Below are 27,292 nucleotides of genomic sequence, written 5' to 3'. Positions count from 1 at the left end.
ACTTAGTGGCTAAAAAGAAAAACAGTCATTGATTATCTTGGTTTCTCTGGGTCATGAACATGGTGTGACTTGGCTGGGCAGCTGTGGCACAGTCTCACTCATGAGGCTGCCATCGAGATATCCTTGCTGGAGTCATCTGAAGTCCCGACCGGGGCTGGTGGCTCAAGCCCTCAGCACTCCCCTGTTGAGCCTCCCCACAGAGCTGCTGGCACATGGCGCTGGCCTCCCTGGGAGCAGGTGGTCTTGGGGAGTGGGGGCAAGAAGCTATGGTACCCATGATGACCTAGCCTCAGCAAACACATGCATGGCCCCCGATACAGCGGACAAGGCACTGAAAGAGGGTGAGGCCAGGAAAGGAGGCCAACACCCTACAGGGTCACCACCACCTGCTTTCAGGGAAGTCATGCCAAAGTGGGGACCCTTGAGCCGAGAGTTCTCTGGGGAAACAGAAGTGGGGAGAAGATCCTAGGACATCAGCAACTCAACCCCCAAAGATCCTCACCCCCAGAAGTCCCCTTCGCCACAGTTTTGTGCAACTTGACAGCCTGTTTCTTCGGGGTGGAAAGAGCAATTGAATTCTGGGCAGCAACCGCAGAGTCCTGCCTTCTGCCTGCACCCAGGAGACGTCCAGTGTGACCATTGAATCTCAGTCCAGAATCGAGATGTGCTGCACCAGCAGCCAGACCCAGACGCGCTGGCCCACAGGGATGGGCAGGGCCACAGTGTGATGGTGCAGGGCTCACCGGAAGGCGTCCTCTGTGCACCTCCATCCCCACATCCCCACAGACATGCACCTCCGTCCTGGGATTCCCAGAGATGTGTACCTCCGTCTCTGCGTCCCCACAGACGTGGACCCCTGTCCCCACATCCCCACAGACGTGCAAATGGACTTATTTCTTTAAAGAGAAGGGGACAAAAATCCTCAAGAAAGTCTTCTCTTCTCTACCCTGCATCCACCTCCAAATGATACACAGATCGCACGGAGGAGTTCAGACTCGGGTCAGCGAGGCCTGCATGCAGGGCATGGGAGGGCACCTCAGCCCTCAGCTGTTACCAGGCTCCTGGGCTGCCATGATGTCACAAACTGAGGGCCTTAAAACGCAGTGTGGGGCCGGAGCCCAACATGGGCCCTGTGGGGACAAAGCCAAGGGCTGCAGTGCTGTGCTCTACTGAGGGTCCTTCCCGCCTCTGCAGTGTCTGCAAGCCAGGCATGCCCTGACTTGTGGCTGCTTCGCTGTAATCTCTGCCTCTGCGTCTGTGTCCCAGGGCCATTGCCTCTGTGTGGGCTGAATCTTCCTCTGCCTCCTCCTTAAAAGGACGCTGCCATTATGTTGGGCCCAGCTGGATCATCTGGGAAGACCTTGCCTCGTGACCCTCAGCCACCGGCAGTGCTGTGTATGGCAGTGGCATGGTCAGTTTCTGTGTCTCCACCCAGCTCTCACCTCGAATTTAATCCCCATGATCCTCACGTGTGGAGGGAGAGCCCAGGGGGCGGTGACTGAATCACGGGGCGGTTCCTCCATGCTGTTCTCATGATAGTGAGTGAGTTCTTGTGAGAGAAGATGGTTTTATAAGAGGCTCTTCCCATCTTTGCTCTGCATTTCTCCTTCCTGCTGCCTTGTGAAGAAGGTTCTTGCTTCTTCTTCACCTTCTGCCATGATTATCAGTTTCCTGAGGCCTCCCCAGCCATGCTGAACTGTGAGTCAATTAAACCTCTTTCCTTTATAAATTACCCAGTCTTGGGCAGTTCTTTATAGCAGTGTGAAAATGGGCTAATCCAGGCATCAAGCACAGGTTCTGGGGATCAGAGCATTTGGGGGAGCCTTTTCCAGCTGGCCACAGTCAGCTTGTCTGAAGCCTGGGACAGTCATGGCACCTCCCGCGTGGGCCTGAGAGAGCCGAGGCACGCAGACCCCTGCCCGCCTGCCAGCACGCCCCAAAGGCAGAACTCATGACCCTTGCTGCTGTTACTTGGATATTACAATGGCTCTTTGCCCCATGAGGCTGAGCTGGCCATGGTGAGGGCCCAGTTTCTGGGATCTAGAGGGGTCTGTTTCTACCGAAAATCACCCTGGAGAGGCTGGCGTTGCTCCGCCCCCCCCGAAGGCAGACAGTGGGATTCCCTCCTGGGGGTGATGGTTTCAGCTAAATTCACCTCCCGGCCTGTGCGGCAATGGCAGGTGGTGGCTGAGCTGAGCTCCGTCCCGTGGCATCCCAGGCTGGTGGCCAGCAGGCATCCATGCCCAGAGTGCAGCGCCATCCCCACCCCAGCCTGCACCTGAATGCCCGTCGCTGGGACCAAGAGCAGCCATGGCCCACCCAACCTGCCTCGGCTCACGTGGTGCAAAATGAACAAGGGAGTGTCTGTCAAGGCCACAGACAGTGGGGGCTGCTCCGGGTGCAGCATTGCGGAAAAGCCGCTGGTTGGCCTAGACACGTGGGCACAGGCAGCCTACTCCTTTCTCTGTTCACATTTGCTCTCTGAATCGGTTTTTAAAGTGAAAAAACATTTCAAAAGAAAATTAGGCAGGAGGTTGCAAAAATAAATAAGGTGACACCAAAAGAAAGTTCTAGAACACAAGAGTACACAGGGTTCTCCTCTGCTAGACAGCCAATCTCATCTGTGGGAGTTTATCGTACTGCCTCTCAGATGGAGAAAAATTCCTTCAGGAATCCCTGTGCTGAGCCCCATAGGTGAATCACGAGCAGGGAGAGGTGGGCGCAGGAGCTGCATGGAGGAAGAGGAGGGGCTGTCACAGCTCTGCAATGCACTGACTCCAGGGTGTGGGGGCGCGAGTGGGGGCTGAAGCACGGCCTGCTGGCACCCGGCCACACTGTCTCCCTCTGCAGGGACCCGGCTACCCAAGAAAGACACACACTGTGCTGGGCCAGATGTTGCAGATGTGGCAGGGCAATGGGGTCTGGTTTTTAAATCCTCCACTACTCAGAGGTGGCTGACCTGAGAGGCAGCTCCTCACAGACTCCCTGAAAGCAGCTTACTAGGCCCACGCCAAGACCCAGTCGGCCTGCAGCTTGCAACCATGATGGAGCCTCCTGGGCCAGGCCAGCCAGGCCCTGCTGTCCACACATGAGGTGGTGTGAGTGCTTGCTTCCTGGGTGTGCCCACCCTGACTTCTGGAATCCAGGGACTTCTCCCACCCAACCAAATTTGCACCAGATGCCACCACGTAGCACATGTGCTGTTAACTCCCTACCCAGCCATGGCAGACATCATCAATCGACTACCGAGCTCCCACCAGGGCTTCCAAGTCTTTACAACTTAACACTCAGGCTTTCAGCTCTTCATCCGTTCCCAATTATGCTTATTTGCTAATCCTGCCTGGGGTTGCTGGGTTCACTGTGTCTCCCTGGGCCCTTTGAAAATGCTGTATGTAGTCAAGCACGGTGGCTCACACCATAATCCCAGCACTTTGGGAGGCCGAGACAGGTGGATTGCCTGAGGTCAGAAGTTCAAGACCAGCCTGGCCAACACAGTGAAACTCCATCTCTACTAAAAATACAAAAATTAGCCAGGCGTAGTCACAGGCATCTGTAATCCCAGCTACTTGGGAGACGGAGACAGGAGAATCACGTGAACCTGGGAGGCAGAGGTTGCAGTGAGCCAAGATTGTGCCATTATACTCCAGCCTGGGCAACAAGAGTGAAACTCTGTCTCAAAAAAAAAAAAAAAAAAAGAAAGGAAAAAGAAAATGCTGTATGTGTTATAGAGGCCTTTATAGTGTTGAGGATCAAAACTCCTCTTTCCTTTTTTTGAGACAGGGTCTCACTGTGTTGCCCTGGCTGGAGTGCAGTGGCACCATCCTAGCTCTCACTGCAGCCTTGACCTTCCCAGCTCAACTGTTCCTCCCGCCTCAGCTTCCTAACTGGCTGGGACTATACACACGTACCACCACCCCTGGCTAATTTTTAAAAATAGTTTCTTGTAGAGATAGGGTCTCACTGTTTTGCCCAGGCTGGTCTCAAACTCCTGGACTCAAGTGATCCTCCTGCCTCAGCCTCTCAAAGTGCTGGGATTACAGACATGAGCCACTGCTGCGCCCGGCCAAAATTCCCCTTAACACCCAAGTAGTGTCCTCTCCAGGAAAAAAATAACCAGAGGTCCACAAACTGATAGTGAAACGCAGGCCTGAAGGAAGTCTAGCTGGAGGCCTCCAGGTGTAGGAGAAAGGGAGGGGTGGGGAGCACATTTTGTCAGGCTGTGGGGACAGGCAGAAAACAGGCTCACAGAAGGATAAGGGTGTCCACACTAGCTGGAGCCAATGAAGCTGAAGTTTCTAACCTTTCTTTAGGAATCTTTGTAGGCTGAGACAAGAACATCTGGGGTGGTGCTGGCTGCATGGACAGGCCCCCCAGAATGTGACGCTGAGCAAGGGAGACACTCCCAAAGGGCCACGCGTTGTGTGACCCACACATGGGACAGGACCAGAGCTGATGACTCCTGGACTGAAGCAGAGTGTGGCTGGCGGGGCCGGCGAAAGGCTGGGGGCTTCTGTCCGGGGTAATGAAAGGGGCCGGCGAGAGGCTGGGGGCTTCTGTCTGCGGTAATGAAAGTTTCTGAGTTGATAGTGGTTGTGGGTGCACATCTCTCTATGTTCTAAATGGAATTGCACTTTAATGAGTGAACTCTATGGTATGTGAAGTGTATCTCAATAAATCCCTTGTCTTTTTTTTTTTTTTTTTTTTTTTAAGATATTGTCTGGGAGGCAGATGACGTCCCCATTGGACAGTCCTGGTGCAGGCGAGGCCCGGAAGCTTCCCGGCCAGTGTCTTAACCTCTCTGATGTCCCATTTCTTCAGGCATGAAAAGAGTTGAACACTGTTTGCCTTGCTGGGCTGTCTGGGCTTCTTTGGCAAGGAGTAAAAACCACCCTACGAACCACCTGGGGCAGAGCAGACACAGGCAACCCTGTTCCTCAAACAGCAGCCCTGGCGACTGTTACAGGCGCTGCAGCTAAGAGTGACGAACGCGGTGACCGTCCTCGTGCCACGGAGGATTATTCCACCGCCCCCGCCCAGCCTCGGCATCCCAAGCCTCCCGTGGGGTGAGGAGATGATCTGATTCATGCAGGAGAAATGAAACTAGGAACCCCCACTCTCCCGATGCCCCCCAAGGGATTAGGGAGGGGGAGATTCGGGGGGGACAAGGAGGGCAGGCCCCCAAACTTGGGCAGTGACAGCACCAGCCAGGAGCCCCAGCACCAGGTCTTCACGCCAGTCCCGAGGGCGGGCGGCTGGAAGCATTTCTGAGTTTCTGAGCTGGGTCTCTGGCAAGGGGCACTGGGCAGCCACAGCAGGTGGAGAGCTCAGACCAGCTTGGTGTGAAGGATAGAGAGCAAAGCGTCCGGTGCCCAGCCTTTGAGATCTCACGGCCCATGGACTGCTGTGGGGACAAACAGGACCAGCGGAAGGTGGCCAGGAAGCTCTGCATCGCTAACAGCCACCACACTGGGCGAGAGGCCCTGCCAATGTTTTTAACCAAAAAGCCACCGACACCCTCTGTCCTGTTCCTGCTCTACCCAGGGGAGGGGAGAGGGGCCGGGAGGGGCGTCCATCAGAAACCAGCCCCTGCAGTGGACACATGAGAACAGCTTTAGCAACTGATGACGGTCCCATTCTTGGCGTTGAAGAATCGCATTACCATCAGGCACCACATAAAACACGAGAACAAAACTCCTATCCATGTCTAAAGAGTTGGAGGAGAGCGATTCCTGTCCTTGAAGAGTCTTTGAACACCCTCATCTTGGGACACCCTTTCCAGAGAAACCAAAGCCATGAGCACATGCATTCTGCCACGTGTCACGAAGCCAAGGGGCCAGGTCCCTGCGGATGGAGGCGGGGAGGCAGCGATCAGGGGCCCCGCAGCGGATGCCTTGGTAGCAAGTGTCCTGCCACCCGCATCTACCCCAGGGAGAGTTTCTCCTCTTTCTCAGCCCAATCCAAGTACTGGGTCTGCAAAGAAACTCTCCTTGAAGTCTGGGAGGACAATGAGGGCTGTCAGTACCTTGTGATTTAGCCCCTGGACCGCTGTGAGAACAGATGGGACCAGAGCGGAAGTGTGGCCAGGAAGCTCTGCATCCCTAAGCCATCACACTGGGTGAGAGGCCCTGCCCATGTTCTTTTGTTTGTTTGTTTTGTTTTGTTTTTTGAGATAAAGTCTCACTCTTGTCCCCCAGGCTGGAATGCAATGGCGCAATCTCCGCTCACTGCAACCTCTGCCTCCCAGGTTCAGCCTCCCGAGTAGCTGGGATTACAGGTGCCTGCCACCACACCCAGCTAATTTTTGTATTTTTTTTAGTAGAGATGGGGTTTCACCATGTTGGCCAGGCTGCTCTACAAACTTCTGACCTCAGGTGATCCACCTACCTCGGCCTCCCAAAGTGCTGGGATTACAGGTGTGAGCCACCATGCCTGGCCTGCATGGCCCTGCCTATGTTTTTAACCAAAAAGCCACCGACGCCCTCTGTCTTGTTCCTGCTCAGGACACTGGAAGGTGTGATAAATCACCACCACATGGGAATTCTGCACCAACATCTTAGATCACACCAGATTTCTGCACAAAGCGTAAGGACACTGGGTGGGGGTCGGTGGTTGGGGGGGATGTCACTTCTGAGGCCGGCCTGTCGCTAAGCTCAGCCACTTTTCTTCCCTGTTCCGTCACTTAAGTCCCCTCCTGGAGTTTACAACCCTGACCTGCCACCCTCACCAGGATCATGACGGAGCCAAGACGCACCCGCGGCCGACCTCCCAGAGTGATGGCTTTCTGGTTATGTCTACACGTCATGGAGGAACCTTCTAAAGGAGTTTCAGGAAGTTTATGTTTGGAAGCTGCGATTGTCACTTTCGTTCAAGGCCCAGCTTTATAATGGGAAACAGACACCTCACAGAAGTGCCAGGAAGGGGTCTGCTTTGAAACGTGTTCAAATAAAAGGACCGAGGAGAGCCTAGTTCTTATAAATATCGTAAAGGCACTTTGTTATTGACGGCGCCTGCCTCAGATTCGCTGTGGACTTGCAAGCCCCAAACTCATCCTGCCCCTAGGTGGCCGGGGAACCCAGCCCTTCTGCCTCCACACTTTGTTTTTCTTTTCTTAAAAAAAAAAAAAAAAAAAAAAGCCGTAATGAGATGCACATTTAACAACATGTTTAGCTAATTGAATCTGTCCACGGCATAGCCCAATCCGGGCGCTGAGAGATAAGTCGGTCACCTGGAGCATGCCACAAAAAGGAGAGAAGACAAAGCCAGCAGCTAATAGAAATTGTTAATTGGGGAGGATGCCCCTAACCACGTCAGATCAAAGACGCAGATGGACTCTTCCCACCAAATGAATTCGCCTTTGAGCTCTTGGCGTTGGGTTCAGCACTCCCTATTATCAACTGGAAAGCAAAACGCTTTGTTTTGCCTGAAAGACGTTCCCAGATGGCACGTTCCCCTGCGTGCACCCCCTCGATTGCGAGTCTGAAGGCATCGCGATCATCACCATCGTCAATCCGGATGGCCCAATCGCATCGAATCCAGCCTGTGTGAAAACACTTCACTTCTGACCTCCTTAACACCAGAGCCACCCCACACACCGCACACTGCACTTACCCTGGAGCGAGCGGGCGTGTCTGCCAGCGCCCATCCCCTGTGGCGTGTGGCTGCAGATGGACAGCTGCCCCGTGCCCCGGCTCCACACCCCAGGTGCCCGCAGCGGCAGCAGCGAGTTAGGCCTGCGTCTCCGTGCACTGGCTGGCTCTGGGCTGGGAAGTTTCAAGTTCCAGGCGGTCTGCATTCCCTTCTCCCCCTTCACACACTTAACCCTACCTTGTCTGGTCAAGAGAGATCCAGACAAAATCAACCTTCTGCGTCAAGAGCCGCATCCGGCTGCCTCAGAGGTACAGAGTCTGTTCCTGGCTCCACCTGGCTTTCACCATAAACTAGAACCAGCGGCCAAGACCCCAGATGCTGCGGCTTTGCAAGGGTGAGCGGGTGTTTCCTAACCCACTGGGCTTTTTTCCTCCTAGGCAGCAGAGGGGTGCACCTGCTCCAAGGAATTCAGGATGTCCAGCCCTCTGGTCTCTGGGGGGGGTCACCCTCGGTGGGGGTTCCCCTGGAGAGTTTAACACTCAGACCCCAATCCAGGCTCAGCAAGGGGCACTGGTTGAGGGGGGGAATTCCAGCCCACTTCTCAATTCCGTGTGGGGACCCTCAGCCAGCCTTTGTGCTTTCAGAGCCCTGGTTTCCTCGTTCGTAGGAGATAAACAGCACCCAAAACTGAGCTGCAGCCACTGAGGCAGGCTACTGCCGGGCGGAGTGCAGGTGCATCAGTGATCCTGCCTGCCTTCCCCTGAGCCCTGAGCCGCCGTTCCATCCACTTAAGGCGTCCTGGGCTCTTATGAGCTTCCAGGGAAGCCGAGTCACAGGAATTTAATCATGGCCAAAATTTAGCCCATAAATAGCTACTGAGCGGCTTCATGCAGGATGGGGAGATGTGAGGCGTGGGTGCAGGAGGAGGCGTGGGCAAGTACCCCGAGGGCAGCAACAGGCCACGCCTTCTCAGTTAGGTCTGGAAGGCAGATTCGCAGCACCTTTTCCCACTTTCTACTTTCCTGTATTTTTGAAGTTTGCTACAATGAGCATACATTGCCTTTATAATCAGAAAACAGACATTTAAAAACTGTTTCAGAAGCCCGTCCTGACCGCCCCCTCATTTTCCCCAGACCCTCCTTCCATTGCTTCCACATTGCTGTTTTCACACTTGCCTTCTGATGGGCACCTCCCACGGCCCGAGCACCCCAGTTTCACACTTGCCTTCTGACGGGCACCTCCCACTGCCTGAGCGCCCCAGCAGCCCCCTTTACTCCCCTGAAGCAGGTGTGGCCAGTGAGCCTCCGGGAGGGAGATGTGCCTGTCCTTACGGGGCCTCCGGCCTGCGTTCCCCGTGCCTACACAAAAACTGGCTCTCGCTTCCTGGAAGCTTCTAGAAAGGCCCCAGCGCTGTGGTCGGAACACAGAGTCCCAGCATACCGGTTGGTGCACCCTCAGCCGCCCCTAAGTGACGGGTCTGACCTCGAGAACATGTGGGTGGGGCAGGGTCCACCCGAGTGACGCACTCCCCACTCGAAGCCCCAGGCTGCTGGGACACCATCCCATTCTTTTGGGGGCTTCGTACAGGTCGTTGACCCCAGGAGGGCAGGAACGGCACCAGGTTGGGAATCTGCAAGTGTGTGTGGGGTGTGACATTCATCTCACATGCACAGAGCACACAAGGAGTAAACAATTCTCATCCTTGGGTACTTCTCTTCCTGTTTTTTAAATTGAGGTGAAACTCACTGCACATAAAATTAACGTTTTAAAGTATGACACTGTAGGTGGCATGAGGCGCATGCTGTACTATGCCCTCTGTTTACTTCCAAAGCGTTTTCATCATCCCCCAAAGGCCACCCAATGACTGCCCATCCCCTCCAGCGCCGACAACCACCCATGGGCCCCCATCTCCGCAGACCCACCTGCTCTGCCATGTCACAGGCATGCAGGTGGCCATGTGTGGTCCTCGCATCTGGCTTCTTCCACTTCCATGATGTTCTCCAGACTGGCCCACACTGCAGCACGGATGAGGCCGTCATTCCTCTCTGGCTGAGTCGTACTCCTTGGTGGGGAGAGACCCCATGTTGGGTAAGCAGGCATCAGTCCACCCAAGGACATCCGGGTTGAGTCCACCTTTTGGCCATTGGGGGAACTCTAGAGATAGAAGTGCCATTTTCACCCCGACCCACGGTGCTCCCCCAAAGTTTGAGCTGGAACCACCCACCTCTCAACGTGTCCAGACGGCCCTATTCCTCCAGCATTTCCGAGAACGCGCCTGGCACACATCGTCACCTGGTCTCGATCCCATGGAGGGACCCTGGGGTTGCTTCTATCATTGCTCAACGTTTACCGTCTCTGCACATGGCTCAGGAAGAAGGTGGGGTGGGGAAGAGAGATCTCTGGGTGATCAGGTTGTCTCGGGGCTCAGGACGCTGCTCTCAGTGTTGGTCGACATTGGTAGATTCCAATTTCTAGAGCCTCTGGCGGCTCAGATGAAATATCTTAAGTTGGCACAAATGCAGCCGTCCCCCGGCAGGGCCCCATCACCCTCAGGAAAGCCAGGGCATCTAGCAGGGAGCTGGGCAGCTCCATCACCCTCAGGAAAGCTGGGGCATCTAGCAGGGAGCTGGGCAGCTCCATCACCCTCAGGAAAGCGGGGGGGTCTGGGCAGCGGGGAGAGTCCCCTGTCATATTTTGGACATCCTGTGGACATCTGTTATTTGTGCAGAAGCATCTACATAAGATAGAAGCAATGTTTCGTGGAAGTTTCTTACAAACTTACACCAAGGACAGAGGGTCCTAGAGGTATTGAGGGGCTTGCTGTCCACTTTAAGTGGAGGGAATTCTTTTATTCCTTTACTGTCACTAAAGGTTGGATTTCAGAGCAAGCACTCAAGCGCATGGAGGAAGATGAGGGAGGGAAGATGGGAAGAGAGTGAGGAAATGTGGGCGTCCAGTTCCCTGGCTGCGCTCTCAGGGGACCCTGGGGGACCAGCTGCTTAACAGGCAGATGGCTCTGTGAGTCACCGTCAAAGTGAGGACGTGGCTGAGCCCAGTTAACACTCAGGGCGCCCATGCACAGCTGGAGCCTGTGCACTCTCTTGGTGACAGCAGTGACCACATGGTGTCCTCCTGCAGGAACCACATGGCTGGCTTTTATTCTCTCTATCCTTGGGCAGAAAGAGGAGGCAGAAGCGATGAGTCCTGCCCTTCTACCTTCGAGTAAGTCAGAAATGTTTTCATAAGATAAAAGTTACAACTGAAAGAAACAGCAGGTCTGGGCATAAAAATCCTGCATTTTCAGCCTCGAGTGTGTGTGAGAGAGTGGGAGCTCAGGGTGTCTCTCCTGGGGGCCATGAAGCAGGAACAAAGGGCTGTGGGGCTGATGCCGGCCCCACTTCACATCCGTGTGCTGCGGCTGCCACAGCAAAGTGCCACAAACCGGGGGGTCCGTGTGATAGAAATTCACCCTCTCCCTCGCTGGAGGCTGAGTCTGAGAGTCAGTTGTTCCAGGGCTGTGCACCCTCTGAGGGCCCCAGGGAGGCCCTTTCCCACCTCCTTCAGCTCCCAGTGGCTCCCGGGGTGGGCAGCTGCGTGTTCAGAGCTCCCAGGTGTCTCCAGGGCTTAGCCAAGGCTGACACCCTGGTTTGGCACTAGGACTCTGATTAGGCATTTTGGACAAAGCATTTCCTCCACGGGGCAGACACAGAGCACACCCGTGGGTAATGGCATGCTCAACTTTTTAGAAGAGTCACCGGTCAAACACTGGCCACCCAAGTGAGAATCAGTGAGATTGCAAAGTGGTTGTCATTAGTGAGGGTGTCAGATGGCCTGGCATGTTTAAGTAACCAAAAGCAAGTCCTTCTCATACCTCGCATCTTAGAGGGGACATGCCAGTGCTGGTTAGAATTAAAACCCAAAGCAGGTCATTGATTCTGATAGGAGTGCCCTGACCCCAGGATCATTAAGAAGGGTTTCAGGGAGGAAAAACAGATGATATTGTCTGTCCCTGGTCCAAATCCATCCCCACTTCCATAGGAATTTTGTGCAGGTCTTTTATATGCTGCTATATTTTATATCTGTTGCTGTGTTGCTACACACCCAAAACTTAATGGCTTAAAGAGCAAAAATCACTTTTTATCTCTCACAGACTGTTAGCCAGGAAAGTGGGAAGTGCTCAGCAGGGCGGTTTTCCTCAGGGTCTCTCATGTGGTCTTATGTCAGCTTGGGCTGCATCACCTGAAGGCTCAACTGGGGCTGGTGGCTCCCTCACGAGGCGGGTGGGCTGGTGCTGGCTATTGGCTGAGGGCCCCAGTTACTCTCCAGGGCCTGCCTGATGTCCTCACAGCATGGTGGCCAGCTTCTTCTAGAGTGAGTGAGCCAACAGGCCAAGTGGAGGCTGCAATGACATTATAATCCAGCCTCAAGGGGAAGTCACACGTTGACCACCACCACACTCTATGCTGACCACACAGACCAGCCCTGCTGTGTGGGAGGGGAGCACACACAGACAAATACAGGAGTTGGGGGGTCACTGGAGCCATCTGGGAGGCTTGCCACCATCACCTGTCCTGTTCCCTAAATGACCTGCATCCCCAGGTTTCCTATTCTTAGCATTGTGTGCCACCTTGAGGGGCTGGGGATGAGAAAAAGTATTGTTTTCAGACAGAAAGCGTCTCTTTTATATTTAGCAGCCCTTCCTTTAGTTTATCTCTTCCCTCTCTTATTTTATTTAAAAGTAGCAAGAGGCCAGGTGTAGTGGCTTATGCCTGTAATCCCAACACTTTGGGAAGCTGAGGCAGGTGGATTGCTTGAACCTAGAAGTTTGAGACCAGCCTGGGCAACATGGCAAAACCCCATCTCTATTTTATAATATTACTATTTAAAATAAATAAATAAATAAAATAAAGTACAAGATATGCCACCCTCAGTGCCCTCCTTGCAAAGCTTGCTAGCTTGATCATTCAGCTCATTGGGCCACTTTCCACATTACTGCAGTCCATGGTCTTGCTAATAGAATAAGAGCCCCTATTTCTGGAGGGATTTGACTAAGCATTCTTTCCTGAAGTCTCCTGAAGCTGTAGTATTGCATCAGCTGGAGTTGCAGTCTCATTTGAAGGCCTGACTGGGGTTGGAGGAGCCACTTCCCAGGTCACTCCATCACACACTGGCCAGTGGTGCTGCTGGCCAGAACTCAGTTCTCTCCAAATGGACCCTGCCATGAGGCCACTTGAATATCACAGCATGGGGCTGGCTCCCCTCGGAGTGGACAGCCCGAGAGACCAAGACAGAAGCTGTGGTACCTTGTACAGCTCAGTCACGGAAGTTACACGCTGTCAGCTCTGCCATGTTCCACGGGTCACATGCATCAGCCCTGAGTCAATGTAAGAAGATGATAAACCCCAGGAGGCGTGGGTCAGTGGGTTATTCTTGGAGGCCACAGAGCTGTCTCAGCATTGTCCCAGAGGGGGATTCAGTGACAGGGCCAAAGGGATTCCAATGACTCAACCCAAGAATGACCAGATTAGACAGGACTGATCAAGATAAGATGATGAAAGGCCGGCTGACATGACACATGTGACAGGCCCTGGGCAGAGTCCCTGGATTGAAATCTCCACCCCAGCACTTCCCACCTGGGGTCTGGGCTTTATCCATTGGCAAGGCAGAGATAATAGTGAAACCCAGCCTTCTCCCACCCGTGTGCTGGATGATCAAAGGAGCAAACAGAAAAAAAAAACAGGAAAGTGCCAAAGAGTCACACTATTATCATTTATTTTTGTTATTAGAATGATAAATCCCTTTAGAAATAGCTTTCTTGGATATAGTTAACATACTATACATTTCACCTATATGAAGTGCACAATTCACCAGTATTTAGTCTATTCAGAGTTGTGTGACCATCATCATTATAGAATAAGGTCTTATTGATGCTTGAGAGATGATGATGATGATGATGATGATGATCATGATGATAATGATGGAGACAGAGTCTGCTCTGTCCACCAGGCTGGAGTGCAATGTTGCTATCGTAGTTTACTGCAGTGTCCACTTCCTGGGCTCAAGTGATCCTCCTGCCTTAGCTTTCCGAGGACTCCAGGCATGAGCCACCACACCCAGCCGAATTTTTTTTTTTTTTTTTTTTTTTTAGTAGAGCTGAGGTTTTGCTATGTGGCCCAAGCTGGACTCGAACTTCTGACTTCAAGCAATCCTCCTGCTTTGGCCTCCCAAAGTGCTGGGATTATTTTTAGACCACAATGAAAAGTTCCAGTTGGTGTCACAGGAAGCAAGCCAGGGAACACTTGACCCTCAGGCTCTAGGAACCATCAAGGTCAAGCTAGAAAAGGGCATCGGCAAGAAGGGGTGTCTGGAGGCGTCAGGGCTGCGCTGCCTGTGCAGAGAGAATTCCACTGTGTGGAGCAGCTACGCTCCCTTAGGGGTGGCTGGGTATGAGGGCTATGGCCTGTCCTCGAGGGTCCCACCTCTTCCCCAACTCCCAAGATTCAGGGGGTAGGACTTCCCCTGGAACCCTGGAAAGCAGGGAGCACCGACCGCCCATGGACGCCAGGAAGGAGGGAGTGTTGCTGCCTTTGGACCCTGAGAAGGAAGGAGCATTTCTGCCCGTGGATGCCGGGAAGGAGGGACCACCAGCCGCCCGTGGACCCTGAGAAGGAGGAAGCATTGCTGCCCGGGGACCCTGAGAAGGAGGGAGCATTGCCACCCGTTTACGCGGGGAAGGAGGGAGCATTGCTGCCCGTGGTCCCTGGCTGCGTGCCCTCCCCTTGTCTCCTCCACCCAAGAGCGAAGTCGAAGCTGTTTTTCCAAAGCTCTGTCTCCCCCACCTCCTCCAGCTTCCCTCTAAGAGTTCCTGTTGGTGTCCTCCGCCCCCAGTCCACAGTCCAGGAGCCAAGAATTCGTGGCAGACCCCGAGCCACAGCTCGCCAAATCATTCGCTCATTGTTAGACATCTGGGGTTTTCAACTTTCTGTTTTCATAAAGGACAAGCTAAGTGCCCCTGGGCAGCGGCTCCTCTGGAGCTCCAGTCTGAGAACGTTGGGGGTGAAATTCTGTTCTCAGCTCCGCCCCTGCCCAGGCTGCTTTACCATCCCACGAGAGGCTGGAGTTGGAAGCCCCTTGACGTCCCGGCCTCCATGGGCATGAGCATCCCGAGCACCCAGACCTCGGCTTCTCAGTATCGTGTTCCATTCAAAGTGGCCAGGACTCCTGGGAGAACTGGCCAGCTCCAGCCTGGGCAGGGAAAACACCAGAGACTTGTAGGAGATCGCGACCCTCTGGGGCTACGAGGCCGCACCAGAGCACTCAGGAGCCTGCTTGATGGGGAGGGTGGGGCAGTGGGAGCTGATGGTGCCAGGAGATGGCCTGGGGCACAAGCGGCCCCACAGCTCAGGCTCAGACAAGCAGCTGGAAGCCTGGCGCGTGTGTATGTTCCCATGGCTTTAAAGGACCCCCCACAGAACACAGATTAATCATAATAGAGAGAAAGGACAACGTTGCAGGGGAGCCTGCAGACACCGCATCAATTAAACCGTCAGCGTTCACGTCACCAGAGACAGCCCAGGGTGAGATTTTACACCCGCCGCCAGGACACCTGCGGAAGCGCAGCCTCACCCCCTGCTGTCCCTGCCCACCCAGGATCTCATCACCAGGAATCCACAGGCAAAGCAGTTCGAGTGCCCACAGCACGGAGGGGCCAGGAGCCTGCACAGGCTGACAGAGATGGAGGAGAGACGGCGGCTTGGGGGAGGGTGTGACACCCTCAGACTCCGCTCTCAGAACCTAGTGGGGACAGTGACCAGGCTGCAGTGGGGCCTCGCAGGGACCTGTCCATTCCCTGATTCTGACGGTGCTGAGGGCTTGTGAATGTCCTTGTGTGCAGGAAACACACCAAAGAGCCTGGCTGTGTGGACCGTGGTACAGCCCGGCTGCACACACTGCGTTTCCTGTACCATACTCGGCACTCCGGCCTCCTGCGCACTGCCTGAGTCTGCGTTATCTCTGTGTGTAACTCGGCCCCGCCCCGGGATCAGGGGAGGCTGATCCCCCACGGGCCTCTCCCAACCTGAGCGGCGCCCTCCTGGTCACTGTCCACTGCTGCCTGAGGCCCTGCCCCAGCAGAAGGCACAGGCTGGGGCGGGCCCGCAAGAGTGGCCAGCAGGGGCCTCCCAGGGTCGAGGCATCTGAGCAGCACCCTGCAGGACCGGCAGGCCCCTCGGGCCCCAGCACCCGCACAGGGCCGGCGATCTCGTGCATTCGAATGGTGCCGCATGGGCCAGGGTGTCCTGGGGGATCCTGTCGGGCGCCCTCCTCAGCTCTTCCACCTTCCACAGTAAGTACTTCAATAGTAGGGCTCATGGTCACCCCAAGTCCCCGAGAAGGAAAGAGAGTGACGCCATGGAGATGGGAGGCCAGCCCTGCGAAGGGCACCATAGTCCTGGGCACTACCTCTCCTGGGGAATGGGGGCTTGGGCACCTTCTTCTCCTCCTTCCCCCCTCCGTCCCTCCCTCCTCCCTCTCTCCCTTCTTTCTCCCTCCCTCCTCCCTCTGACTTATACCCCCAAATTGCCAGTATCGCCCCCTCCCCAGTTGCAACAACCCCAAACATTCAGATATTGATTTGTGTTTCCTGCTTGGGGGCAGAATCACTCCTGTTCCAGAACCACTGAGCCCCCCCATTCCCCCACGGGCAGGGACCCACCTCACTGCCCCCATGCCCATGAGGCTCTGGCCCCCACCCCCATGGCTGCTTGGTGAAATGACAGCCCCGCTCTGCCGGGAGCCGGGGAATAGGAAGGGGCTGGGGCAGGGAGTCCAGCTTGGGAGCCCTGTGAGCCCCTCTAGGAGCCTGGCCCTGGCTAGAGGGAGAAGCACTGGGATGAGACACACTTTATTCACACGGCACAGGATTGCCATCTGCAGTGCTTGTGCTAAACTCCAGCAAAAAGCAGACGCAGGCTTTCCTTCCTGGGTCCAGCCCGGGGCCTGGAATCAACTACGCCCACTGCACCGAGATCAGCTTTGAAAAGTCCCCATTGCAGACATGCGGCAAAGGCGGGGGAAAGCTGGAAGCTTTGCTAAGGCTGCTCTGCTGTGATCAGCCTGGCCTGGGGCGCCCTGGGGGATTCCTGAGCCGCCTCCTGCACCCCTCCCCGTCCTCCAGTATGAGGCCCTCACTCAGGCACGCCTGGCCCCTGGAGGCGGAGAGCCTGGGACTCCACGGAGAAGCCGTGCCCTGCGCCCACTTGGCCTGGATGGGAGCCCGGGCCCTGTGTGGTCACACCCGGAGGTCCTCGCCGGCAGCGGCGGGGACAGACTCTGTGGGGGCACCCCCTCCTCCAGCAGGGCTGGCCCCAGTGGGGTGGGAGGGTGTGGTGGAGGGCGTGACCTCTAGGAGAAGCTTGGCCGGAGCAGCCCTGGGGGGCAGCCAACTGCCGGGCAGGGGCTCCGGTGGCCCATTTCCCATGACAGGCGGCCTGGCCGGGAGGCAAGCACAGTTCCCACCACCTGGGCCCAGCTCCCCAGCTCTGGGCATTCAGATGGGCTTGTGGCCACCAGGCTGTTGGGTCCAAGGCGCCCTGTTGCTTATTCCAAGGGTTGGCGGCCAACAGGGTCTGAGGGCCACCGAACGGAAACGTGCCCCAACTCAGAACCCCTGGCCATGGGCAGGCAGCCTCAGCGCACTCCTCTCCTCTGGGTCCTTTGCCCGCAGTGAAGACTCCGCGCCCAGCACCTTCCTGTGGTAGAAATGAGGGAGTTTGAGATGAGATCAAGGCCGATCCAGGCCTTGCGTGGCTCCTGCTCACAGGATCCTGGGGACCGTTTCAAGAAGAGCCTCAGGACACGGAGAATGCTCAGTTCCCTGGCTGTCCCCGCCAGGCAAGAGGGCCTGGGGGTGGAGGGAATCCAGGGGCCACGGTCCTCACCCCACTGTCAGCGCCGGCAGACCCCAACACTCATCCCCCAGCCCCAGGCACACAACCCACCCTGCCACGCCTCGCCAGGCCCTGCCGGGTGTTCACCCGCTGCAGCAGCAGGCCGGGGAGGAGACGTGCTGGGGAGGGGCCCAGGCCTGGGCGGGCGCTGCCCTTCCTTTCACTCCCCTTCCGGGCAGTGCCTGCGCCCACCCCCACCCCTCGACCCCCCGCTGGCTGGGAGGAAATGAAATGAGCACAGGGCGGTTGGTGTCTTTGGTGCTGCTGGGGTGGAGTCAGGGGCCAGATCCCATCGTGAATTTGACAGAAAAGGAAATGGGCTCCGAGCGCAGGTGAGGCTCAGCCAGGGCTCCGCGGCTCTCACCCAAGAGCTGAGCTCCAGCCTTCCTGGCCCAGCTCTGTTTCCCGAGCTGTGGAAAATGCCTGTCCACCCGGCATGGCTGGGGGTAGTGCCTGCTTCCTGCTTCCCCCACGCCAGCCACGGGCCGGCTCCCCAGTCCTCTGTGGGAGGGTTGCTGGTCTCTGTTAAAAGCCCCCCGGGTGACTTGCATGCCGCCAGGGCCTGTGTCCCCGGGAGACACTCTGGGGAGGGGCCACCACAAGGAAACCTCAGTCCAAGCTGCCCAGCGGAGGCTGGGCATGGCTGTGCCAGCACAAGAAGGCAGGTAGGGGTCTCCGGGGCAGGCAGCTCTCCTACCGGCCCAGCCCCCTGTGTGAAGTGCTCAGCCTGGGTAGGAACGTGCTTCCCACTCAGCCTCCTCCAAGCCGCTGGAGGTCCCGCTGGTTCCCCAAATGGCTTCTGTCCTGAGCCGTGGGCTCCTGACCACACACCTACCTTGCACGGTCTGAACAAGAGTCTGCGCCAGGGACCCCGCTCAGGAGGGGCACAGAGGAAGCCAAGGGCCCACACAGGTGAGGGGTCTCGGGTCTGAGCTCACCCAGCCCAGGCTCAGCAGCAGCCTCAGAATTTCCTGGCATCTGCTTGCCTGTGTTGCAACCCAAGTGGGGTGTGCACGCTGCCTGAGAGAGAAAACACTCGGGGAGGATTATATAAGCACTTTCCTCCCCAGCACAGGGCCGTCTTGGGCACATTGAGACCAGACCATGTGCAAAAGCACTTCGGGAGAGTGGCAGGAGCTGAGCCTCCAGGGAGGGATTAACCCCTTCCGGGATGCTAGTGGCTCATCCTGGGGAACGTGGGGCTGGTCAGGATTGCAGGACACAGAGGGGCGGAGTGTGAATGTGGAGGCACCGGTGCTGCATGATTTTCCACAAGTTGTCTAACCTCTCTGTGCCTTCATTGCCTGACTCGGCTGTTTCCAATGCAGCTGATTTTAACAGCACCTGTTTCATGAGGCCGCAGCCAGGATTCTGGGAGGCAAAGCACAGAAAGCCCTCAATGCGGTTTGAGGCTCCAGGCGACGCTCAGCTGATAGTAGCTGAAAACAGCAATTTCAGCCGCAGAGTCGCCCGCCCTGTGCACCACAAAACGAATAAGGCTTTCCAGCTTTGCTCGGATTTGTGGGGACCACTGGGTTTGGACTTTAGGAAAAGCTCATTTGCCTTTGGGCAGAAGTGACTGGAGCTGGGGTCACCCGAGGTCTGGGCAGGAACCTCTCGTTCGCTGACGCAGGACCTGGGGAGGGGCTGTCTGTGTGGGGCAGCTCTGGACTCAGACCCGTCAATACCTGTGAAACCTGTCAGGCTGAGCCACCATCCAGCAAGCGAAGAGACTGCAACTGGGCCACTGCGGAGTCACTTGGCCGCCACCCCCGGGTCCTCACAGCCCTCATGTGTGTCCCAACCACGAGCAGGCGGCCGACAGTGCACCCTGACAAGGCACGTGTGTACCATCGGGGACACCTCCTTCTTTAAAGTGACCGGACGGTGCCCAGGACCACAAGAACCAGCCTCGCAGCAGGGTGCCCAGCCTCCTTCCCCTCCACTGTTAACTTTTTTGCCCAGATTCCAAAAACGAAGCTGCAGCTGAAAATAATTTCTTTTTCTTCTATAGCCCAAATGAACGATGGTGTCGAGATTTTCCCATCATAGAACTGCCGTCTCCATTTGTAGTAGGCCCAGGCGGTGACATGTCTGAGGTTGGGGTGCCTTGGGGCCAGAGCCCAGAGGGGAACCCACATTGGTGTCCTAGTAATGTGAACCCTCATAAGAGCTTCAGGACAGCAGAGGCAGTGGAGATGCCGGCAGGCAGGGAGAGGCGGCCTGGCCAGCCCCTCAGGAATGAGCTTCAGTCCTATTTTAGCTCAAAATGATAAACCTCATCTCAGGCGGCTGCTTGTGACTCCAAGAGACCACCAGGCCCTGGTGATAGCCAGCACGGTACCTGGCACATAAATCCCGCCCACCTGCCTGGCGTGGCTGGGAGACCCGCCCGGGTGCTCTCCGTCTCTCCCTCCCTCTTTCACTGCTCCCTGAAGGCAGCATCTAAAGAGGCTGAGGCTGTCCTGTCGCTGCCCCGACCTCTGGGGAGAAGCCCACAGTTCTGATCACGGACCTCAGACGGCAAAGCGCACAGGAGGCCTCGGGTGGCCGGGCTGTGCTGCTTCTCCCTGGACGGGCAGAGCTGGCACACAGGAGGTGCTTCACAGGTGACTAAGGAGGCACAGACCCGAGGCCTGGGGGACTGCAGTGTCCGGTGGATCCCAGCTGCGGCCATCAGGCCCATGGGTGGGAGATGCAAGTGGGCGGGGGACACTGCTGGGAACTCCCTTCACTGCACAGCCAAGAATGTGCGTAAGCGAACAGGGCGGGAGAGCTGCATGTGGCCTCGGGCAGTCACTCAGCCTCTCTGCCCGTTTTCCTGGTCTGTAAAATGGGCCGAAACGCCTGCCCCGTGCTGTTCTTTGGGCAGTTTCTATAAATGCTTGGCCCAGCCTCCCCGGCACACGGTTGCTACCTGGGTGACTGTTCTGTTATTTTCATCCCTGCCCCTGCTCTTTGCTTAGACTGACTTCCACTGACTCCGGTGAAATCAGCCTCCACAGGCATTTTGTCAGCCCTTGTTCGTCCACAACACAGCTAGGCAGGTGTGCTCACGGGGTCTGAGGCTTTCATGGACGTTAAATGTATGTCCCTGCAAGAAACAGGTTTCTGTACAGCCCCAGAGACCAGCAAGGTTAGGGGCTTGAGGGGCAAAGATCTCAAGGATGCTGGTGCCAGGGATGGGGCTGTAGTCACGGGGGTGTTGGGGAAGGAGCACCTGCCCTGCCAGGACCTTCCACAGCCGAGTCCACTGAGAAGCCAGCCTGCAAGGCCTGGGGTGGTGGCACAGGGAGCCCACCCAGCAACACGGGGAGGACCCAGAAGTGGACAGAGAACCCCAGCGGCTGTATCACAAGGCCACACACGTGACACACATCTCTCGGGACCGGGACTTCAGCTCTTGGAGGGCCATTTATAGAAATGAGCCGTCTCCTTACACAGAGTTCACTACCCTTTGTTTCACGGATGAGCCAAAGTTTAAAATCAGGACAGATTTCCTTCCCCCACTGTGTAGAAATGCCTGGTGTTCTTTCAATGTGAGATGTCGTTTCCCCACTGGGTGATGGTCTCGGTTCGTCCATCACACTCACGGCTGCTGGATCCTGATGGTCTCAGATCAAACCCCCCGGGGAAGATGGGCCGGGCAATCCATCATCCATCCGAACCTTCGAGCCGGTTGCGGCGAAGGTCTAGTCTGACTCCAGGGACCAGAGATGGAGGGGAGCTTGCCACAGCCCCCATGCCATTCTGCTGAGGGGCACCCCTGCCCGGTGCCAGGCTGACGTCCACACCATCCTGCTGTTCCCACCAGCTGAGCTGACCGCCTGCTGCCAAGCACTCAGAGAACTGACTCTGGCCCATCTTCTTGCAGCCGGGCTGCTGGGGGAGGCGGGCGGGCACCCGCCCATGTCGGGGAGCAGGAGGCGGCAAGCGTGGGGCGGGTGGGTGAGTGGATGTGGCTGGGGTGCCCATGGGGTTTCTTTTGATTACTTTGGCTGATGAACAGGGAGGCATCCCCAGCAGTGGAGTGGAGGTGGGGAGGCGGCATACAGGTTCAAGGCAAAGGGAAGGGAAGTGGGGCCGCTGGGCAGAATGAAGAGGCTGCCTGGAAGCCTGTGGTTTCACAGCAAAAATGCAAACAGGTGTGTGCTGCTTCTCCAGCTCTCAGGTACAGGGCAGGTGAAGGTTCATATCATCTCAGTTTGGGGCTTTGTCTAGGTGAGTCATACGAGGTGAGTCCTCAGAGGTGTGAAGGGGTTGAGGGTGTGTCCACGCAGAGGGGTGCGCGGGTCTAGGCTCCTGGCCCGGCTGAAGGAGGGGCCAGGGGAGTCAGCTACAGGGGAGGCGGCAGAACAGGGGTCAGCGCAATGTGTTCTGCAATCCACGGATGCGGGACGGGGCTCCTTTAATTTAGGTCTGCTTTAACCTCTTTCAGGAAAGTTTTATGATTTTTTTCCCATAAACATCTTTTGCATCTTTAATTGGAGTTATTTCTTGACATTTCTATATCTTAAAGCTTTTTGAATGGCGGCTTTTTAAAGTTTCCTTTTCGCATGACTGCTGATGACAGAAACGCAATGACACCTTGTTACTGACTTTGATCCCCAAAAACGTACTGACATCTCTTAATATTTCCGATATTTATCCCTGGGAAATATTTTAGGTTTTCTTTGGAAATTGTTTGGAGTTTTCCAGAACACAGTGACATCACCTGCGAATAGTGGGTTTTGTTTTGTCTGTTCGTTTCCACAGTGTACCTCTGGCTTGTTTTCTTTCTCTGCTCCCAAGACCTCCACACAGCTGAACAGAAGCTGTGAGAATGGCACCCAGTCCTGCTCCCGATGATGGGGACGCGCGCTGTGGCTGCAAGGCTTCTGTGGAAACTCTTGATCAAGTCTAGGGAATTCCTTTTATTTTCTAGAATGCTTTTTTTTATTTTTTAAGAGTTGGCTGGGTGCAGTGGCTCACGCCTGTAATCCCAGCACTTCAGGAGGCCAAGGCGGGTGGATCACGAGGTCAGGAGATCGAGACCATCTTGGCTAACACGGTGAAACCCTGTCTCTACTAAAAATATAAAAAAACAGCCTTGCGTGGTGGTGGGCGCTTGTAATTCCAGCTACTGGGGAGGCTAAGGCAGGAGAATCGCCTGAACCCGGGAGGTAGAGGTTGCAGTGAGCCGAGATAGCGCCACTGCAGTCCGGCCTGGGCGAAAGAGCGAGACTCCATCTCAAAAAAAAAAAAGAGAGAGAGAGAGACGGAGTCTCACCCTGTCACCCAGGCTGGAGTGCAATGGCGCGATCTCAGCTCACTGCAACCTCTACCTCCCGGGTTCAAGCGATTCTCCTGCCTCAGCCTCCCCAGTAGCTGGAATTACAGGTGCCCGCCACCATGCAAGGCTGTTTTTTGTATCTTTAGTAGAGACGGAGTTTCACCATGTTGGCCAGGCTGGTCTCGAACTCCTGACCTCCAAAGTGCTTGGATTATAGGTGTGAGCCACCGTGCCTGGCCTTTTTTTTTAAGCATTTTTCTTGGATGCTGAATTTTCTCAAAAGCTGCGTCTGCCTCGGCCGTGAGGATCACATCACATGAATTTCTCCTCCTTTAATCTGTCAGTGTGTCAAGTCACATTGAGTGATATGCTAAGGTCAAGCCAAGCTGCAGTCACAGCCCAAACACGTGTCATGTTGAAAATCTAAAGGACTGAGATTGTTATATTATTGGAAACTGTTATGATTAATTAGAGAGCTTAAAAGGGTACAGAATACAAGATATGACACCTGATTGAATCCAGCCACAGTTAGTTACCAAATGAGATTGTTCACTGCTAGATTTGGTTTGCTGGTATTTTGCTTAGAATTTATCTGAGTAGGAGGCTGAGGCAGGAGAATCGCTTGAGCCTGGGAGGCAGAGGTTGCAGTGAGCGGAGATTGTGCCACTGCGCTCCAGCTTGGGCAACAGAGCAAGACTCCATCTAAAAAAAAAAAGAAAAGAAAAAGAAAAAAGAAAAGAAAAGAATGTATCTGCGTAAGATTGGGCTGTAATTTTTTTCTCTCTGCTGATGTCTTCAGATTTTGATGCCAAAGAAATGCTAGCTTCGAAACATGAGTTGGGGGATGTCCACCTCTTTCTGCTTCCTGGAAGAGCTTGTGAAGGAATGGAGTCCTTTCCTCCTTCGGTGTCTGGTGCAACACACATCATTTGGGATCTCTTCCTCCCTGTTTTCCAGTTCACCTCCTCCCTCCTCAGATGTGTCTCATCTGCTATTATACCTACATACTGAATTCTTAATTTTGATAATTCTGTTTTCTAGTAGTAGAGCTACTGTTTGGTACTTTTTTTTTTTTTTTTTTTTGAGACGGAGTCTCGCTCTGTCGCCCAGGCTGGAGTACGGTGGCACCATCTTGGCTCACTGCAACCTCTGCCTCCCGGGTTCACGCCATTCTCCTGCCTCAGCCTCCCAAGTAGCTGAGACTACAGGCGCCCGCCATCATGCCTGGCTAATTTTTTGTATTTTTAGTAGAGACGGGGTTTCCCCGTGTTGGCCAGGATGGTCTCGATCTCCTGACCTTGTGATCCGCCCGCCTCAACCTCCCAAAGTGCTGGGATTACAGGCGTGAGCCACTGCGCCTGGCCTGTTTGGTACTTTTTAAAAGTGTCCAGTTCATCACTGTGGGTCTGTTTCTATTCTCTGCTATTTCCATAGGTTTTTATTGACATTGTTTCCTCTCCTTTGCCTCATTGTTTCTGTGTGCTGGATACCGTATTTGCAAAATTGCTCACAGACGTAATTCAGCATTATCTTCCTCCCAGAAAGATTAGTGTTTGCTTCTGCCTGGCAGCTGGGGACACCAGCCGTGCAAGACCACGTCAGTCCAGGATCATGACTGGGACGATGTGAAGCTGAATGGCAGCCCCGGGAGACTCAGGGTGCAGCCCTCCCACGATTCAGCCCAATGGGAAGGGGTACACTGGGGCCCTCGTCCTTGGCAGCCCCAGGTCCCAGTGCCCATCCCTCCGGCTGTGAGGCTGGCCAAGGCCCCACACACCCACCCAGGCAGCACTTGCCAGGGCAGCCACCAGCCCAGGAGAAAAGTGACCCCGGGCTGCCCCGATGCCCAGGCACTCTCCTTGCCCGGACCCTTGACTAGGAGGGCTGCACTCCCCTGAGACTCTCAGCACATTTGTACATTTCAGTCAGCTTTCCTGTTGACCCCAAGGAGGGCCAGCAGCACTGCCAAGCGGACACCCCCCAGGCTAGGCCCCCGTCCTTCCTTGCCTTCTTCTGGACAGACCATGTATTTTTCTAATTGTAGCTTTCCCCTCTACTAGCGTGAAAGTTACATATTCTGGGTGTAGCCTTTAACGGATAAGGGATCCTGAAGTTTCTTTTACATATGCTAATTCTTATCTTTTTCTCTTTTTAAGCCCCACAAGACCTCTTCTTTTATAAATCCAGTTTTTGGCCTGCCCACATATTTACCACTTTCTCTGCTCTTCCTCCCTTCCCCATCTCGGATCTTCCGTCTGGAACCGTGGTCCTGCCGCTTCATGTACAGTCTTACAGCATCTCCTAGTGCAGGTCTGCCCGTGGCCAGCTTTGGCCCTTTGTGTTTTAATTTTTTTTTTTAATTGAAGAATGACATTGTGAAGTGTGCAGATCATAGCACACCATCTGACAAAGTGAATACACGCAGACTGGGAAACAATGCCAGCCTCCCGGAAGCCCTCTGCCTCGCTTCTTCATCCCTGCCTCCTCACCCTCTGCAGAGAATGTCTCACCCACTGATGATTTCATTGGTTTCTGAAAGGGGCAAGACAGGATCACACTGCATGTCTGTGTCCCACGTCACGCACACGTGCAACTTGCTGGTGTGACTGTGGAAGCTGCGAGCCACTCCTTTATGTTGCTGCAGTCTTCCATGGGACGAGCAGCAACTCTGCGTTGGTGATGGGTGTCTGAGGCTCTCCAGGATCGAGCTCACTATGGCTGCCGAGGCCATCCTGGCGGTGTCTCCTGAAGCCCACTTGCTGTTTCTGATGGGTACACCCGACGTGGGCCGTTGCAGCCTCGGTGGCCTCAGCTCACTTGGCAGAAGGCACCACACCGTCTTCCACCCCACCAGGGTGTGCGGGAGGCCCAGTTGCTCACACCCTCCATGGCGCTGGCCTTTTACACCTTAGGGATTCTAGCGGTTTTCATTTGATCAATGAAGCTGAGCACTTTTTCATGTTTACTGGCCATTTGGAGGCCTTCTCTTAGGTGACTCTTCATGTCTTTGGCCTTTTTTCTTTTTTTGGTAGAGGGGAAAATTCACTAACTGTCAGATAACCCAGCAGCAAGGAAGGCAGGCAGGCTTCCGAGGAGGATCAGGAAGCTCTGGTGTCTGCTCCTGGCAGAACAGAGTCCATAAATCAACTCATACATATATAACCAATTTATTTTTTATTTTTTTGAGACAGAGTCTCACTCTGTCACCCAGGCTGGAGTGCAGTGGCGTGATCTTGGCTGATTGCAACCTCCACCTCCCAGGTTCAAGTGATTCTCCTGCCTCAGCCTTCCAAGTAGCTGGGATTACAGGCACGCACCACCATGCTTGGCTAATTTCTGTATTTTTAGTAGAGACGGTGTTTCGCCATATTGGCCAGGATGGTCTCGAACTCCTGACCTCAAGTGATCCACCTGCCTCGGCCACATTTTCTTTATCCAGTCTATCACTGATGGGCATTTGAGTTGATTCCATGTCTTTACTATTGTGAACAGTGCTGCAATGGACATATGCGTGCATGTAAATTAGTTCAGCCATCGTGGAAGACACATGTGGCAGTTCCTCAAAGACCCAGAACCAGAAATACCATTCGACCCACCAATCCCATTACTGGGTATAGACCCAAAGGAATATAAATCATTCTACTATAAACATAGCAATTTCCACAAAAATCTCTGCTTGGATTTTCACTGAAATTGCAGTGAATGTACCATTTAGAGAAAATGATCATCTTTATGATACTGAGGCTTCCATTCACCAAGACGCTACATCCCTTTTTGTCCATTCACCAAGACGCTACATCCCTTTTTGTCCATTCACCAAGACGCTACATCCCTTTTTGTCCATTCACCAAGACGCTACATCCCTTTTTGTCCATTCACCAAGACGCTACATCCCTTTTTGTTTTGTTCTGTTTTGTTTTAGGTTTTCTTCACTTTCCTAATATTTTATAGCTTTCTGTCCCAGACATCTTTTGTTAGATTTGTTTCTACATAGTTTAAATTTCTTAGTGTCTATAATAACATTTGTAAGTGATTATTACTGTTCTTTTCTGGAATTTAGAAATATAATCAGTGTTTTGTATGTTGGCCTCGTGGGCAGGAATCTTGTAAATTCACTTATTAATGGTTTGCTTGTGAGTTCCTTTGGATTTTCTTCACACATAACCATACTACCTGTAAATACTGACAGCTTCATTTCTAGTTTTAAAGCCTTTTAAGTTTTTTTTTTTTTTTTTTTTTAGACAGTTTCACTCTTGTTGCCCAGGCTGGAATGCAATGGCACGATCTTGGCTCACTACAACCTCCGCCTCCCGGGTTCAAGCGATTCTCCTGCTTCAGCCTCCCGAGTAGCTGAGATTACAGGCACGCCCAGCTAATTTTGTATTTTTAGTAGAGATGGGGTTTCTCCATGTTGTTCAGGCTGGTCTTGAACTCCCAACTTCAGGTGATCCGCCTGCCTCAGCCTCCCAAAGTTGGGATTACAGGC

General features: G+C 54.5%; 1 protein-coding gene and 1 long non-coding RNA gene across 2 annotated transcripts; both read left to right on the top strand.

Moving 5' to 3' along the window:
* Positions 1-7,692: 7,692 nt before the first annotated feature.
* LOC103892731 (uncharacterized) lies at positions 7,693-9,296 on the top strand. Its single transcript, XR_656941.3, has 2 exons — positions 7,693-7,981; positions 9,175-9,296. It is a non-coding gene; the product is annotated as an uncharacterized LOC103892731 (long non-coding RNA).
* An 8,657-nt stretch (positions 9,297-17,953) lies between these two features.
* On the top strand, positions 17,954-18,675 carry LOC100449461 (uncharacterized). The gene is given in 3 exon segments (XM_024233490.1): positions 17,954-18,462; positions 18,464-18,653; positions 18,655-18,675. Coding segments are annotated over 3 exon segments (720 nt in total).
* The last annotated feature ends 8,617 nt before the right edge of the window (positions 18,676-27,292 follow it).

The sequence above is a fragment of the Pongo abelii genome, chromosome 18 (genome assembly GCF_028885655.2).
Source record: "Pongo abelii isolate AG06213 chromosome 18, NHGRI_mPonAbe1-v2.0_pri, whole genome shotgun sequence".
NCBI lineage: Eukaryota > Metazoa > Chordata > Mammalia > Primates > Hominidae > Pongo > Pongo abelii.
Note: the sequence above shows the minus strand (reverse complement) of the source record. Positions and strands in the feature narration are given on the sequence as shown.